This window comes from Sminthopsis crassicaudata, chromosome 2, assembly GCF_048593235.1.
Source record: "Sminthopsis crassicaudata isolate SCR6 chromosome 2, ASM4859323v1, whole genome shotgun sequence".
NCBI classification, from domain to species: Eukaryota; Metazoa; Chordata; class Mammalia; order Dasyuromorphia; family Dasyuridae; genus Sminthopsis; species Sminthopsis crassicaudata.
This window is the reverse complement of record NC_133618.1, coordinates 104154609-104170793: the sequence shown is the minus strand read 5'-3', so window position 1 is coordinate 104170793 and position 16185 is coordinate 104154609. Positions and strand designations below refer to the sequence as shown.

Below are 16185 nucleotides of genomic sequence, written 5' to 3'. Positions count from 1 at the left end.
TATATTTAAGAAATAACCAACTTGCCATAAACACAAAAATGAAATTGAAGAAAGGCATACTTAAATTACTCCCCCAAACTTTAGATTAGAAGACATATAGTATTATATATTTCAACATTTATACCTCCCTAGTGACAAGCTCACAAGAGGAAATGAAAGGTCTTTTTAGATCATTTCATTTGTAACATGAGTTTACTGTCTTTTGTAATTTACACTTCTCAGGATGGAAACAGATCTATCTTTTGACCAGTAGAATGAGAAATCTTTGATATATATATATATATATATATATATATATATATTTTTTTTTTTTTTTTTTTTTTTTTGTTCACATTCATTTTCAGTAATCTGAAATGTTTGCTTATTGGAAAGGATACACTGTGACTAACTCAATTCCTGTTCTGTAGATGCTTCTGTTACATGCAAAAATACTAAGTACCAGTTCAATGTGTTTAGGTGGTTCTTAGATTTTTATATTAATGTAGTGCAGCTATAGAAATTCACATTTCTTTGATTAGTACTGAGCAGTGCATTAATTTTGCTTCTATTCATTATTGCTGTATCATCCCTTCTTGTATTTATTTTTGGCGAAGTATAACTTTTTGCTGTTTTGTTTTTTTACTTTATATTTTTAATATCCCTTAATACCTAGAATGTAGCAGGCTTGTAAAACAGACAGAAAGGAAAAATTTTGCAAATAGTATATTGATTTTTTTCTGGTATTTATTTCATTATTTTCTTACTCTTTCTATACAAGCTTTGCTTTCTTTTCTTTCTTATAGACTTCCATTAGTTTAGTATTCTTCTACCAGCAACACTGCAATTAAGTATGAATCACTGAGAATGCTACCACCACAACACACACAAAAAAATCAAACCGAATATCACGTAATTATGATAATCAAACTTAACCTGAAGAAGGAAAAAAAATACATCTCTACATCTCTTCCTTTTGCAGAGGTGGGGGACTATGGGGTATGAAATATTGCATATGTTGTCAGATTTAATTATATGTCAAGTGATTTTGCTGAACTGTGTTTTTTTTTTTTCCCCTTCTCTATTACAAGGGGCAGTTCTCTGGGGGGGAGGGAAGGAAAAGAGATATATTTGGAAATGAAGGTGATATATAAATAAATGTTAGGCATAAAATATTTTTTAAAAATATGAATCATCAGCTTTAGAATTTTTAGGCATTATAGGAGAAATAGCACAAACAAAAGACCAATTCTCTTCCATTGTCTTAAAATTGAAGATAGATTAACAGATTCTTGTCATAAAATAGCAAAACCAAAAAAAGTATTACAGCAACAATTTGCTTACCCTGAGATGATTTCTCTCTCTCTCTCTCTCTCTCTCTCTCTCTCTCTCTCTCTCTCTCTCTCTCTCTCTCTCTCTCTCTCTCTCTCTCTTTCTCTTCTTCTTCCCCTCTGTCTCTCTCTCTCTAGAATATGTTGAGGAATTGAGAAATAGGGCTAAAACAAAATAGATGTCGCAGAATCCTTGAAGTAAAATCCACGTTCTTAATTCATAGCAAAGTCCTTGAAGCTCTTATTCAGAGTCAATTTACTCTTAAGTCTTAATAAACTTAGTTCTGTGGAATCCACAAATCAGAAACAACAAATGAAATATAATGGCATAAGGGAAAGGGGATGCTACTTGAAATGGACATCTGGATAATAGCTACTCTCCCCACCCCACAGCCCCTCAAAAAATGCTGGCAGTCTCATGTCAAAAGAAGATACCCCAGATCATAGGAGTCAGCAGTCTTGTAATAGTAATAGGGACAAACATTACACAAACAAGCAACTATATGGGAATTCCTGACATTGTAATGATGTTCTCCAGTCATCAGGATAAAGTTAAATTGAATTCAATTTAGAGTATATTTGGCCTGTATAATCATGGTGTTTTTGTTTTTGTTTTTTAACACAAATGAGTGTCTCTTATCAAAGACTTTCATATCTATTGAAATAATCATGTGATTTGAGTTATCTTTGCCATTTATAGGATAAATTATTCTAATTGCTTCTCTAATGTTCAACCATACTTGTAGGCACTTCCTCTGTAATTCCTCCCCCAACATGTACTAATACTGGTGCTTTGGGTTCCCAAGGAACTACCTATCTTAAAATTTAATTAGTTAGGTTGGGAATTTCCAGATGATTTAAGTACAAAAGTTGGCCAGGAGAAAATGAGAGCTACTTTCTCAGTCTTGACATATCCATGAGGTAGGGAAGTTGTGTTCCACTGAATTAATTCAATATTCTTGCTTAAATATTCTTGACATGATATAACTAAGTAAACTTCGTTCTATAATCTATTAGATAGTATATAAGTGTCTCCAGGGATGTAGGTGATAAATATTTAACAACTAGCTCTCCATAACATACTTTTATGTTTAATCTGCATTTCTGATAATTTCTCCATCACTTTCTAAGTCTAGAAATCAACAAAACAATAACTTAAACCCTGATTTGTAATTATTTGCCTATTTCTGAGATGTAAATGGTCATAGTGAAAAATTTAACAATCAATACTCAGGAGCTGGTTCCAGCATGCTTTTGTCTCATTTCATTCCATTCTTCTTCTTCTTCTTCTTTTTTAATAGCTTTTTATATACAAAACATATGTATGGATAATTTTTCAATATTGACCCTTGCAAAAACTATTGTTTCAATTATTCCCCTCCTTCCCTCTACCCCTCCCCTAGATGGCAGATAGTCCCATACATGTTAAATATGTTAAAGTATATGTTAAATACAATATATGTATACATGTTTATACTGTTATCTTGTTGAACAAGAAAGATCAGATTTAGAAGGAAGGTAAAAATAACCTGAAAAGAAAAAACAAAAATGCAAGCAAACAATAACAGAAAGAGTGGAAATGTTATGTGGTTGTCCATACTTATTTCCCAGTGTTCTTTCTCTGGGTGTAGCTAGTTCTATTCATTACAGATCAATTGGAACTGATTTGGATCCTCTCATTGCTAAAGAGCGCCACGTCCATCAGAATTGATCATCATGTAGTATTATTGTTGAAGACCATAATGATCTTATTATTAACCCTGGCTTAAGAATATTGGAAAGTCTCTGATTGCAGATTACTTTTCCCTAAAAAGGCAGTGAAATTGTCTTCAAGACTAAATTGGTCCAGGGGACTAAGGCCAAACAAAGGTATATTGCAGAAGTGCTCAAGTCTTCTTCATTTCAGCCCAATCCTCAAGTTTGATCCCACCTAATCAAGTTTTTACCTAAAACTTCAGAGATAACACAATGCATAGCACATGATAGATACAATAAATGTTCATTGGTGGATAGATTGATTATAATAAAATTGTAGAGACATTCACACATGGGGGTTCAGGAATGATAAGTTAGTCTTAGATCACACCTTCTGGATCTATGTCTTTCAGATGAGGTTAGATGAGCTCATGTATAGGATCTCTTACAATTGTAAAATTTTATGGTTTATGTAAAGGGTTACTTTCAGACTGTCACTCTGACAGACATTTTTAGTTACTAGATATTGGTGGCATAAGCAAAATAGCACTTACAATTTTAACCACAAGAATTCAAGAATCCCTGGAAGATTTATTCTAATATTTATACATTTCATAATATGGAGAATATATATCTTGATCTATTAAAGGGATATATATATACACACACTTGAAAAGCAATAAAAAAGTATATCATCAGTTATTATTTTCTTCAAAATCATGTTGGCTGATTCCAAGGATTTTTAATTCTCTATAATGGGCATCTTAAACTAACATCCAAAATAGAACACATTATCTTCCTTCCCTCCTTCTTCTTTCTAACTTCCTTATTTCTGGTGAAGGCAGCACTATCCTTTTAGTCATCTAGCCTTGCAATATTATAATTGTTGTCAATTCCTCATTCTTGTCTCAGAATTCAATAAGTTGTCAAATCTTTCTGTTTCTATCACCATAATAACTTCTTTCCATTCATATAACCACAATAGTTTAAGAGCTTGCCACCTTTCCCCTGGATTATTGTAATTAATGTCTCTGTAATGTCTTGTCTCCTCTGCAATGTTGCCAAAGTGATTTTCCTAAAGTGGAGGTCTATGTCAACTCCCCCTACTCTAGAAATTTCAGCAGCTCCCTATAGCTTTAAAGATAAAGTATGAGGTCTTCTGTTTGGTATTTACCTCTCTAATTTTCTTATACTCCCCCTCCATGTATTATGTAATACATTATGCTTTCCTATTTGCTCCTCCTTTTATAAAACTCTTTCTCCTCACTGGCTGTCCTACTTGTCTGTTAGATAGTACTTTATTTTCACCTATTGGAACCCCCTGGCTTTTCTCAATAGTTAGCTGACACACTACTTTTTACAGGAGATCTTTCCTTATCCTCCTAATTTTGAGTGCCTTCCCCTCTAATGTTAATTTTTATTTACTTTGCATGAATTGTGTATGTATTTAAACTTATCCATGTTGTCAGTCCCATTAGAATGTAAGTTTCTTGACAATAGGGATTGTTTTCACTTTTTTGTTTTATCTCCAGTGCGAATTCAGCCACAACTTTAAAGTATTCTAAATCTATTTGCATCCTTTAACATGTTGGTTTATTTTAAAGGATGCAAATAGATTTAGAATACTTTAAAGTTGTGGCTGAATTGGCAAAGAAGGCTTCTCTACAGCAGTGGTCTTCAAATTCCTTTTTTGTTTGTTGTTGTTGTTGTTGAGGCAATTGGGGTTAAGTGACTTGCCCAGGGCCACACAGCTAGGAAGTGTTAAGTGTCTGAGATCATTTTTTAATTCAGGTCCTCCTGATTTCAGGGCTGGTGCTCTATCCACTGCACTACCTAGCTGCCCTCAAATTCCTTTTTACCTCATTTTACTGCTCCCCATCAATAAAAACATTTTGAGTACATGCCTCTATTTGAATATTTACTCATTTATAAGTTATATACATGTACACACCTATTTATATGTAATAATCATGCATAAGATTCGAAATATAAATTTCAAAAGGCCAAGATAAAATTTAAGAACGTTTTATCCTAGAGTCATTGGGAACCATTGACATTTGTTGAAATACTATATGTAAAGCTCTTTGCAAACTTTATAGCACTATATTAATGTTAGCTATTATTATAATCATCATTGTTATTGAGTATTGAGTAATATAGTAAGACTTGCATTTTAGGAAAATCACTTTGGCAGTTATATGAAAAGACTTGCAAAAGGAAGATCAATTAGGAGAATATGAAATAGTCCAGGTCAAGGGTGATGAATCAGGATGATTGTGGGGGAGTAAATTAGAGAAAGATTTGAGAGATGATGTGGAAATACAGAAGACAATATTTGTGAGTAGGAATTGGTAGTAAAGGTAGTAAAGGATGACACCAAAGTTTTAAACCCACTGATTACAATGATGATGGTGTCCATGGGAGAAATGGGGAAGTAGTGAAGAGGGATGGGTATGCAAGGGAAGATAATGTAATAAGATCTGATTACAACCCACCCTTGGGGACTCATCCTACATGACTCATCCTGTCTCACTGAAATACTTACCAGCTACAGTAAGTAGCAGAAGTTAATGTAAGAAGAGCTTCTGCCAAAGATCTAGAATCATGATTTACTCTTCCACTTAAGAAAGAAATATTTTGGATTTTCTCCTCCTTATGATTTTGGCAAAGATGCTCCATTTCTGGATACACTATTGCAAGAAGGATAGTTTTTTTTTTTTAATGAATATATAATTTCATGTCATTTTTTAAAGCATAGCAGGCTTAGCTTGAAAAACACTGATGCAACAATTTTCCTGTGTTAAAGAAAGTTTGGAAACTATCAAATTACATAGGATGTAGAGATGTCAAGACCATAAGATTATTAATAATGTGAACCATCAAGTGTTACTACCTGCCAAGTTTGGAGGCTTAGAGTAGAAAGCAAAAAATAAAGGAAGAAACATTTATTCTATGGCTTCCTTCCACTGTAGGAATAAGGGTAGAGCAAACTGTTTAACAGACATGTATCTCTCTTCTTCCACTGGGCATTCCAGGAAATGCAACTTTTCTTTGGTTCATTCAGATAGCTGCTAAGATACCTGAATCTTATTTATCGTTAATTAGTCTAGGGGATACTTAATCTCTAGTAACTAGGTTTGTCAAACATTGCTATTAAGAGAATATGTAAAAGTTCCTTAAAAAATCAAAACCATAAAATTCTTTTATAATCAGTTCAGCCCCCAAGTAGAGTTGTTTTCCCTATCCTCTTATTGATCCCAAGAAGCAACCAATACCAGCAATGTCCATCTGTTCCTTCCAGCCTTTTCATTTGTATGCTTGATTCTAAAGAGAAAAAACCTGGGGAGAGCTTTTCTCTCTCCAGTAGCCACTCCACAGCAGCTTGTTATTTCTGAAAAATATAACTGAGAACCTAAACTGGAATCTGCCTAACCCACCAGTTCATCATCTTTTCCCTAGTCATATTCTTAATTTGGATAATAATCCCAGAGAGTCAGTTATGACTTGCAGAACTTCAACTCTTATCATAAACATATCTATCTCTGAGGCACTCATATTACAAATGTATAGTAGTTCCTTGATCTTACTTAGAAATATTGCCTAGTTGGATATTAAATGTTTTATTAAAAAAAAATTTTTATATATTATTGCTAAACTCAGGCTAATTGTGAATTGTTTAAGATACTTATTAGCGGACCTTATTGTGGTATAAAGCTTCCTGGTTTTTCAGCCCACTTTTTTCTTTGTCCCATTTTTTTTTAAAGGAGAAAAACCAAAGATAGATCAGGAAGGCCTAGGCTTGCTAAACCATTTTGAAGGAACCCAGATTTCCTTGACCATTGGTTAGTTAATGTAACTAAATCTGCAACTCCTATAACTCTTACTTCACTATTAGATTAAAAATTCCTTTGTTCATTTGATATTAGTAATAATTAAACAATAAAGTCTAGACAACATTTTATATAATACTTTAGGGCTTGCCAAGTTTCTTTCTTTTTTTTTTTTTTCTGAGACAATTGGCATTAAGTGACTTGCCCAGGGTCACACAGCTAGTTAGTATTAAGTGTCTGAGGTCACATTTGAACTCAGGTCCTTCTGACTTCAGGGCCGATGTTTTATCCACTGTTTCACCTAGCTGACCCAGGCTTGCCAAATTTCAAATAATCTTGCTTGATCTGCACAACAATCTATTTATTACTATAAAGTGGTATCTCAATTATTAAACTTAAAAAGATCAAACAAAACTCCAAAAAGTTAAGTGATTTGTTCAAAGTGGCACTATAGAAAGCAGCAGTATTTATACTTTATTTGCAGAGTAGTTAAACTTTATACTGTTTGATTCCTGAAACAAACAGTATTCTATATCTTGAATTTCATGGTAGGTTAGGCTGGAAATGGGATATAAATACTGCAAAGTGATCATGAAGGCTGTTCCCTAAGGTACAGAAAGGTTATAATGGTCACTGGTGGAGAAAATATCCTATTGATGAAATCATATATTGTTTAAAGTATATTCAAATAGATCTGTGATTTGATCATTTTGGAAGTTTCTTCCACCTATGCCTATCCTTTATGACCTCTTCCCCAAATCTTACAATATATTTATTTATTTAATATTTAATAATATTCATTATTTTTATAATTTAATATTCAATTAATGATAATTATTTATTTATTTACCAGGAATATATCCAATATAGTGGATAGGTTTTCCTTGAATCTAAACATTGTGATGATGCCAGTGGAGTATATTGGTCATGTACCTCTCACTTTGGATATATGGAAAACCTATCTTCTCTTTGCTGACATCTTTTACAGCTGTTCTTTTGCTTTTATGTTGCAGCATGTTAACACTTACCTAGATTCTAGATTGCCTTTTTTTGTAATGCTAATCTTTTGTTCTTTGTAGAGAAGAGTGTTATAGAGAAGAGTATATAGCATCACTGATAAAATGTTTGTATTAAAAAGATGGCGTTTTGCCGTTATAGCAAATTTGAGTCAATAAATATGTTTTGCAATTTCCTGAAAGCTCTATAAGTTCCTTTTCAACTCTGAGCCTAGCTCATTGTCTATCTGTATCATCTGCTTTATATATATATGTGTATATATATGTGTGTATATATATATGTGTGTATATATATATATATATATATATATATATATATATATATATATATATATATATATATATATATATAATAAAACAAGCTCTAGTGGGTAATCTAGATAGTAGACATTTTTTCATTTGGTGTTACTTGTGTGGATACAAGGGGCAAACTCCCTTGGATGATTACAGATCTCTTCCAAAAGGTTCATGGCTTGGGATTTCTTGCAATCAACATGATGTCATAGGCAAACAGGAGCACTGGTAGCTCCTTACCATCTACTGGGAATTCCTCCTTACTGAATCTTCTCTTTCACAGTGGTGTAATAAAGAATAATTTTTTTTTAGCACCATAGAATTGTAGCTAGATGGGACTTTAAAGGTACCTACTCTAAACCCCTTCAACAGAACTTGTTACCTTTCCCCTCAAATTTTTTTTTCTCCTGAACTTCCTCATTACTGTTAAGGGTATCACTGTTCACTCATATATAAGTACATGTATGTATATGAATATATGTGTGTATACACAAGAGATATTATGGGAATGGAAACTGCAAGATTTGGAAACTGATTGAATATCTGGAATAAGAGTGAAAATTTGATGGTGATGATAAGGTTGCAAAACTAGATATCTGGAAGGATAGTGTTTTTCTAATCAATAAGAGGTAAGTTTGGAAGAGGGGTGAGATTGAGGGAGGGAAAAGATAATAAGCTTGGTTTTGGATATGTTGAATTTATTTTTTTATTATTATTTATAATTTTTTTCACAGTATATATGCATGAGTAATTTTTTTTATAATATTATCCCTTGTATTCATTTTTCCAAATTATCCCCTCCCTCCCTCTACTCCCTCCCCTTGATGACAGGCAATCCCATACATTTTACATGTGTTACAGTGTAACCTAGATACAATATGTGTGTTAATACCATTTTCTTGTTGCACGTTAAGTATTAGATTCTGAAGGTATAAGTATCCTGGGTAGATACAGTAGTGCTAACAATTTACATTCACTTCCCAATGTTCCTTCTCTGGGTGTAGTTATTTCTGTCCATCATTGATCAACTGGAAGTGAGTTGGATCTTCTTTATGTTGAAGATATCCACTTCCATCAGAATACATCTTCATACAACATTGAAGTGTACAGCAATCTTCTGGTTCTACTCATTTCACACAGCATCAGTTGATATAAGTCTCTCCAAGTCTCTCTGTATTCCTTCTGCTGGTCATTTCTTACTGAACAATAATATTCCATAACCTTCATATACCATAATTTACCCAACCATTCTCCAATTGATGGACATCCATTCATCTTCCAGTTTCTAGCCACTACGAAAAGAGCTGCTACAAACATTTTGGCACATACAGGTCCCTTTCCCTTCTTTAGTATTTCCTTGGGATATAAGCCCAGTAGCAGCACTGCTGGATCAAAGGGTATGCACAGTTTGATAACTTTTTGGACATAGTTCCAAATTGCTCTCCAGAATGGCTGGATTCTTTCACAACTCCACCAACAATGTATTAGTGTCCCAGTTTTCCCACATCCCCTCCAACATTCATCATTATTTGTTCCTGTCATCTTAGCCAATCTGACAGGTGTGTAGTGGTATCTCAGAGTTGTCTTAATTTGCATTTCTCTGATCAGTAGTGATTTGGAACACTCTTTCATGTGAGTGGATATAGTTTCAATTTCATCATCTGAGAATTGTCTGTTCATATCCTTTGACCATTTATCAATTGGAGAATGGTTTGATTTCTTATAAATTAGGGTCAGTTCTCTATATATTTTGGAAATGAGACCTTTATCAGAACCTTTAACTGTAAAAATGTTTTCCCAATGTGGTACTTCCCTTCTAATCTTGTTTGCATTAGTATTGTTTGTACAGAAACTTTTTAGTTTGATGTAATCAAAATCTTCTATTTTGTGATCAATAATGATCTCTAGTTCTCCTCTGGTCATAAATTCCTTCCTCCTCCATAAGTCTGAGAGGTAGACTATCCTCAGTTCCTCTAATCTATTTATTATCTCCCTCTTTATGCCTAAATCATGGACCCATTTTGATCTTCTCTTGGTATATGGTGTTAAGTGTGGATCCATATCTAATTTCTGCCATATTAATTTCCAGTTTTCCCAACAGTTTTTTCCAAATAATGAATTTTTATCTCTAATGTTGGTATCTTTGGGTTTGTCAAAGACTAGATTGCTATAGATGTACCCTTTTTTGTCATTTGTATCTAATCTGTTCCACTGATCGACCAGTCTATTTCTTAGCCAATAACAAATGTTTTTGGTGACTGCTGCTATATAATATAGCTTTAGATCAGGTACACCTAGACCACCTTCATCTGACTTTTTTTTTCATTAGTTCCTTTGCAATTCTCGACCTTTTATTCTTCCATATGAATTTTGTTGTTATATTTTTTAGGTCATTAAAATAGTTTCTTGGAAGTCTGATTGATATAGCACTAAATAAATAGATTAGTTTGGGGAGTATTGTCACCTTTATTATATTCGCTCCGCCTATCCAAGAGCACTGAATGTCTTTCCAATTATTTAAATCTGACTTTATTTTTGTGGCAAGGGTTTCGTAATTTTTCTCATATAATTCCTGACTATTCTTTGGTAGATCAATTCCCAAATACTTCACACTCTCAACATTTGTTTGGAATGGAATTTCTCTTTGGGATACATTGAATTTAAGATAGATGCCCATGGACATCCAATTCTAAAACAATCTCTTTAGTTAAGGCCCTTGGTCTTTTCCTATTCTAATGCTTTTTCCACAAAGCTGTTTAGGTGATATTTCTAAAGTTTGGAGGTTTAAACGAGTCACTTCTCTATGCAATAAACTCTAATAACTTTCTGTTGACTCTTAGGTCACATAAAAAGTCCTCTGTAGCTAATTACAACCTGGCCCTTTCCTGCCTTTGAGGTCTTCTTTTATTTTATTCCCCTCTACACCTACTGATGGTGTCAGCTATACTGGCTTATTTGTTGTTACTCTTACTTGAATTCCATCTTAAGTCTCTAGAATCAAACTGCGGCCTTCGGGTCAGTTGCGGCAGCTAAAGCCGTTTATGCGGCCGGCTGGGTTATGGCAAATGGGCTGAGGGGCGGAGACAGAGTGTGAGTTTTTGTTTTTACTATAATCCGGCCCTCCAATAATCTGAGGGACAGTGAACTGGTCCCCAGTTTAAAAAGTTTGATGGCAGCTAGGTGGCACAGTAGATAGAGCACCAGCCCCGAATTCAGGAGGACCAGAGTTCAAATGTGATCTCAGACACTTAACACTTCCTAGCTGTGTGACCCTGGGCAAGTCACTTAACTCCAGCCTAAGGGGGAAAAAAAAAGTTGGAGGACCACTGCATCTTTTTGATGGCTGTTTCTCATGACTGAAAATTTTTTCCTTTTCACTGCTGCTTATTAGAAGAAACCCTGGTTTTCTTCAAGACAGCTCAAATCTCCTATTCTGCATGAAGACTCCCTGACTCCTCAGCAGCTAATATCTTCTTTTCCAAGGTTAACTTTCATTTATTCGGCTATATCTTGCATTTACCTCTTTATTTACATGTCTTCTACATTAGAATGTAAACTCCTTGAACATCTGCATTGCTTTTGCTTTTTTATATCTCCAGTGGTTAATATAATCCTTGGCCTGGAAAGTACATATAAATATACACATACACATTTATATACATATATGTATATATGTATGTTAAATCAGGCAATAAATATCCAAGTAATCATATCCAACTATGCTATTTCTTTACCTTTTTTCCCCAAAGGCATCCTTTTCCTTGTGTCTGAGTAAGAAGAATTTTTGCTAAGAGATGAAAGCTGTTTCTTAGTGGTTTAGATGGAAACTACATTTAAAACAAAAAATGTAATTTATTTATCACACAACTTGGATTATTCCCAAACGCCTCCTTTCAGTTGTGCTTGGTTTGCTTTTGCTTTTTTTTTTTTTTTTAATGAGAAAATAGTCTGTATAAAGAGTGACTTTTTGAATCCTTATTTCCATGGTGTTACAGGCAGCCTTGAGAGGGAATTATTATGGTGTTAAAACATGGTTTTGGCTATATAATAATCTCTGTTCCTTTCCCTTGTATTTTCTAGAAAATTCATCCACTGGGGGCTGCATAGAAATAATGGGGTCGTGGCTCTAATCACTTAGGTATTTACTACTGAAGAGTCTTATTGTATCCATTTCATGGGTGCAAACTCCAAGAATACATGAAATCAAATTAACCTACAAGCAGACTGAGCATCTCTCATTTCTAAAAATAAATAATAATCCGGCTGATCTTTTTCACAATTCCAGGAAGTCAGTTAGAAAGAGTCGACAAACCACAATGATGAGAAAGACAGGGACAGAGGCAGAAAAAACCTTCCCCTTTCCCTTCCCCTTCCCCCCATCCCCCTAGGCACCTCCTTTGACTGAGGCGGCAAGCTAGGACTGCAGCAGCAGCAGCAGCTGCATCGTGCGCGCGCGCGCGCCCCCTAGGCCTCTCCCTTGGATCTGGGCGGCGGCAGTCGAGGGGCCGGGGACGCGCTTGGTTCGGGAGCGCGCTCATGCAGCGGTTTTCTTCTCCCACAATCCAGAGGCTTAGGCGCAGGGAGGGGTGGAAAGAGAGTAAAAGAGGCGGAAGGATATCGAGCGCGGAGGGAGCAAACGCTCTCTTTCGCGGGAGGAGGCTGGGGGTGGGTAGGATGTGTATGGGAGGCAACCTCAGTGTGTGATGCGGCTCTGCGGTTCGGGAGCCGTTACTCTGGCTCCTCCTGAAGGAGGACAGGAGGCGGCGGTGGCGGCGGCGGTTGGGGGGTGGGCTCGGCCGTGATTTAGTCCCCGGGTTTTCGGACCTGGCCGGGGTCGGGGTCGGGGAAACTTGACGAGGGCCTGGGGTTGAGACAGCGTAGTCGAGCCCCATCCCTGGAAGGGCAGGGAAGCAGCCGACGGGGTTGGGGGCTGTGGGGGGAGACATGGTATCGGTGGAAGAGCGAGGGGGACAGAGCCGCCTTTGACTAGTGTGCGCGGCTGCGGCTCGCAGGCTCCGCAGCTCCGGACGCCCCCTCCCCTCCCTGCTGCGGTCTCCTCCAGCTCGGGGCAGGGGGAGTGGGAGCGGAGCCTCTGCGGAACCCTCGCGGGCGGCGGGGCATCTGCTCCGGGCGCTGCCCCCGGCGAGAGCCGATTCTTTTCGGGGAGGGGAGCTTTCTCCGGAGTGTCTCCTCCCGGAGTCGGGGAAGCTCGGAGGGCTTTTTGTCTCGGCCCCAGCCCCCTCCAGATGCCTTTTCTCTGCCCCTCCTCGCCCTGTGGAGACATTGGCGGCGGCGGTGGCTGTTGCTCCTGGCGGCTGCTGAAGCCCGACCCCCGAGGTCCGCGATCGTTTCTCTCGGATTCTTTGAGGAGGGAGCGGGCTTCGCTCTTCACCATGAGATTCTGCTGCTCTGCGGAAATGGGCTTTCATTGATTCCTGCTCATTTGGGGAAGAAAAAAAATTCGCGACCTTCCACCTATTACCTTGGAATATTCTTTTTTTGTTCCCCCAAATTGGGTTTAGTTCTTTAAAAAAACAAACAAACAAAAAAACAAAACCCAGCAACATCCACACATCTGTAAGATGGAGAATGAGATTTTTACTCCACTACTGGAACAGTTCATGTCCAGTCCCTTGGTCACTTGGGTAAGTGGTGATTCCCTGGGCACGTTGCATTTTGGGGGTGGGGGATATGTCTTGCGGCAGATGGAGGTGGGAGTTTGTATAATGATGAAGGCCATTCATTATATTTTAGGTTAAAACATTTGGACCTCTGGCTACAGGAAGTGGGACCAATCTGGATGAATATGTAGCCCTGGTGGATGGTGTATTCTTGAATCAGGTCATGCTGCAAATGTAAGTGGCTTCTCCCCCTCCCCCCTTTTATTTTTAAGGAGATGTTTCTTTTAGGGTTAAAAAAAAAAGAAAACACCATTGTGAACTTTCAGTCTTTGGGTTTGAAGTAATGTTAGCTTTTGAAACAGTTTTTTGTCCATGTAGGTCCATGTGGCCAAGCATTGGTCTTTAAAGGAAATGTTCCTGTGCTATCTGTACTTGTTGGTATGATTTTTAAAAATTGTAAGGTGAAATAGAATTTGATTACTTTGAAAATTTTCATTTGCCAAGCAGAATGTATTGCCCCATGTTTGTTTTAAATACTGAAAATCCAATCCAATATATATCAAAAAGTAGCTACTATACTTCTAACCCTTAAAAAATATTCTGCTTTTTGGAAAAAAGATGGAATGTATCCAATTTATAAAGGAAAAAAACCCAACAGATTTCATATAAAGTACATGAGTTTGTTGCATGGATATTTCCTTTGAACCTTTAGGACTAAAAAGAAATAACTTTTGAAAGTAGTAAAGTAGGAACAGATTTCAGAAGATAGAATTACAGACAATTGTGATTGGTGAGGACTATTGATGGGATTCTAAAAGTTTTTTAAGAAGTTCATAAAAATTTGGGCTCCTGCCAGATTTGTTCAGAAGATACATGTTTGGGCAATTTAGATTTAGATGAATAAAGCCATTTAAAAAAAAAATTTTTTTTTAACTAGTAGACTGGAAGTTCTTGAGTAGACACAACTCTTGGAGGAGAGGAATCCTGGATTTTTTTCATTTTTATGTTCACACAGCCAAACTTAATACCTCACAAGTACACATTTAAATTGGACTAAACATCACTTGTTAAAAACTCTTGTTTCTTATGCTGATGTTATATTGTATTAGGCAGTAAAGTGTGTTGCTATAGTGGAACCTGATTATTGAAATCTTATTTTTTTAATGATAAAAGAAAAATAACACTATTTTCATCAATAAATTATATATGTATACTTTTGAGTTTTAAAGTGGTTGCCAAAAATGAAAATGTTTTTTATGTTTTGGCCAATGTATAATGTTATTCTACCAATAGGAACTAATATTAGCACTATAACAATTGGAACATTTGACAAAAAGATATTTAGCATTTTTGATATGTAGGAATTTAATGCATTAGTGGAATAAACATTTGTTTTTTGATGTTTTTAGTTTGATTATATGCATAAAATAAGGTAGTAAATGACAGCTGCAAATTACTGTAGTATCTTTTCTGTATACTTGATAGATATGTTTCAAGTCAGTGACAATATTTTTTATGTCATGGAATCCTTTTGCAATCTGGTGAAGCCTATAAACTTTTTTCTTTTTTCTTTTTTCTTTTTCTGGGGTTAAGTGACTTGCCCAGGGTCACACAGCTAGGAAGTGTTAAGTGTCTGAGACCACATTTGAACTCGGGTCCTCCTGAATTCAGGGCTGATGCTCTATCCACTGCGCCACCTAGCTGCCCCGAGAATAAGTTTTTTAAATCCATAAAATAAACGCATAAGATTACAAAGGAAATCAATTATATAGAAATAGGGTTGTAATTTTGTTCCTTCCAAGTTTACATACCCCTTGAAATCTATCCATAGATTCCCTAGAGAGTTTGTGAATCCCAGATTAAGAAGCCCTTTCCTAAAGTAATTTTTGTGCTGTTCCCCCCCCCCCCCCAATATATCAAGGCCCCAAAGTTATTGGATTCCTTAGTATTATCTTATTGACAAAATTTGAAATTTTTACACAAATTAGCAGTGTGGTTAATAGCATTTTAAAAATTTATTATCCTTATTAAATATTGTAACCATTTCATCCAACAGATGTTCATTAAGGGCCAACACTGTTCCAGCAACTATAAATTGCAGATAACAGTGCTAAAGTGTTATAAAATGAGTTTCTTAACTGGGAGTTACATATATATCCATAAAATAACATGTCTGGTTTAAAAAAAGTATCTGGCACCTTTGTGGGAACTGGAGATAGAAACTATATATAGAAAAATGTTGAGAATCAGATAAAAAACATTTGAATTACACCTTTTTCAAGGTTACCTGATAGAAGATAAAATCGCAATAGGCAACTGAATAAATGTGTATTTTTCATCTATGCATTCATTCTTTTTTTTTTTTATTTGCTTACATTTCTATCTGATCTATGGTAATCTTTTTGACAGGATTTTTTTCAAA

At 35.8% G+C, this 16185-nt stretch overlaps 1 protein-coding gene across 11 annotated transcripts in view; it reads left to right on the top strand.

The window, feature by feature from the left end:
- Positions 1-12804: 12804 nt before the first annotated feature.
- CCDC88A (coiled-coil domain containing 88A) overlaps positions 12805-16185 on the top strand; it is a 146183-nt gene continuing 142802 nt past the window's right edge. For all 11 annotated transcript variants that reach the window (XM_074286961.1, XM_074286962.1, XM_074286959.1 and 8 more), the window contains exons 1-2: positions 12805-13787; positions 13897-13997. In XM_074286961.1, the coding sequence (XP_074143062.1) occupies positions 13725-13787; positions 13897-13997 (164 nt within the window). In that variant the 5' untranslated portion in view covers positions 12805-13724. The remainder of the gene's footprint in view (positions 13788-13896; positions 13998-16185) is intronic.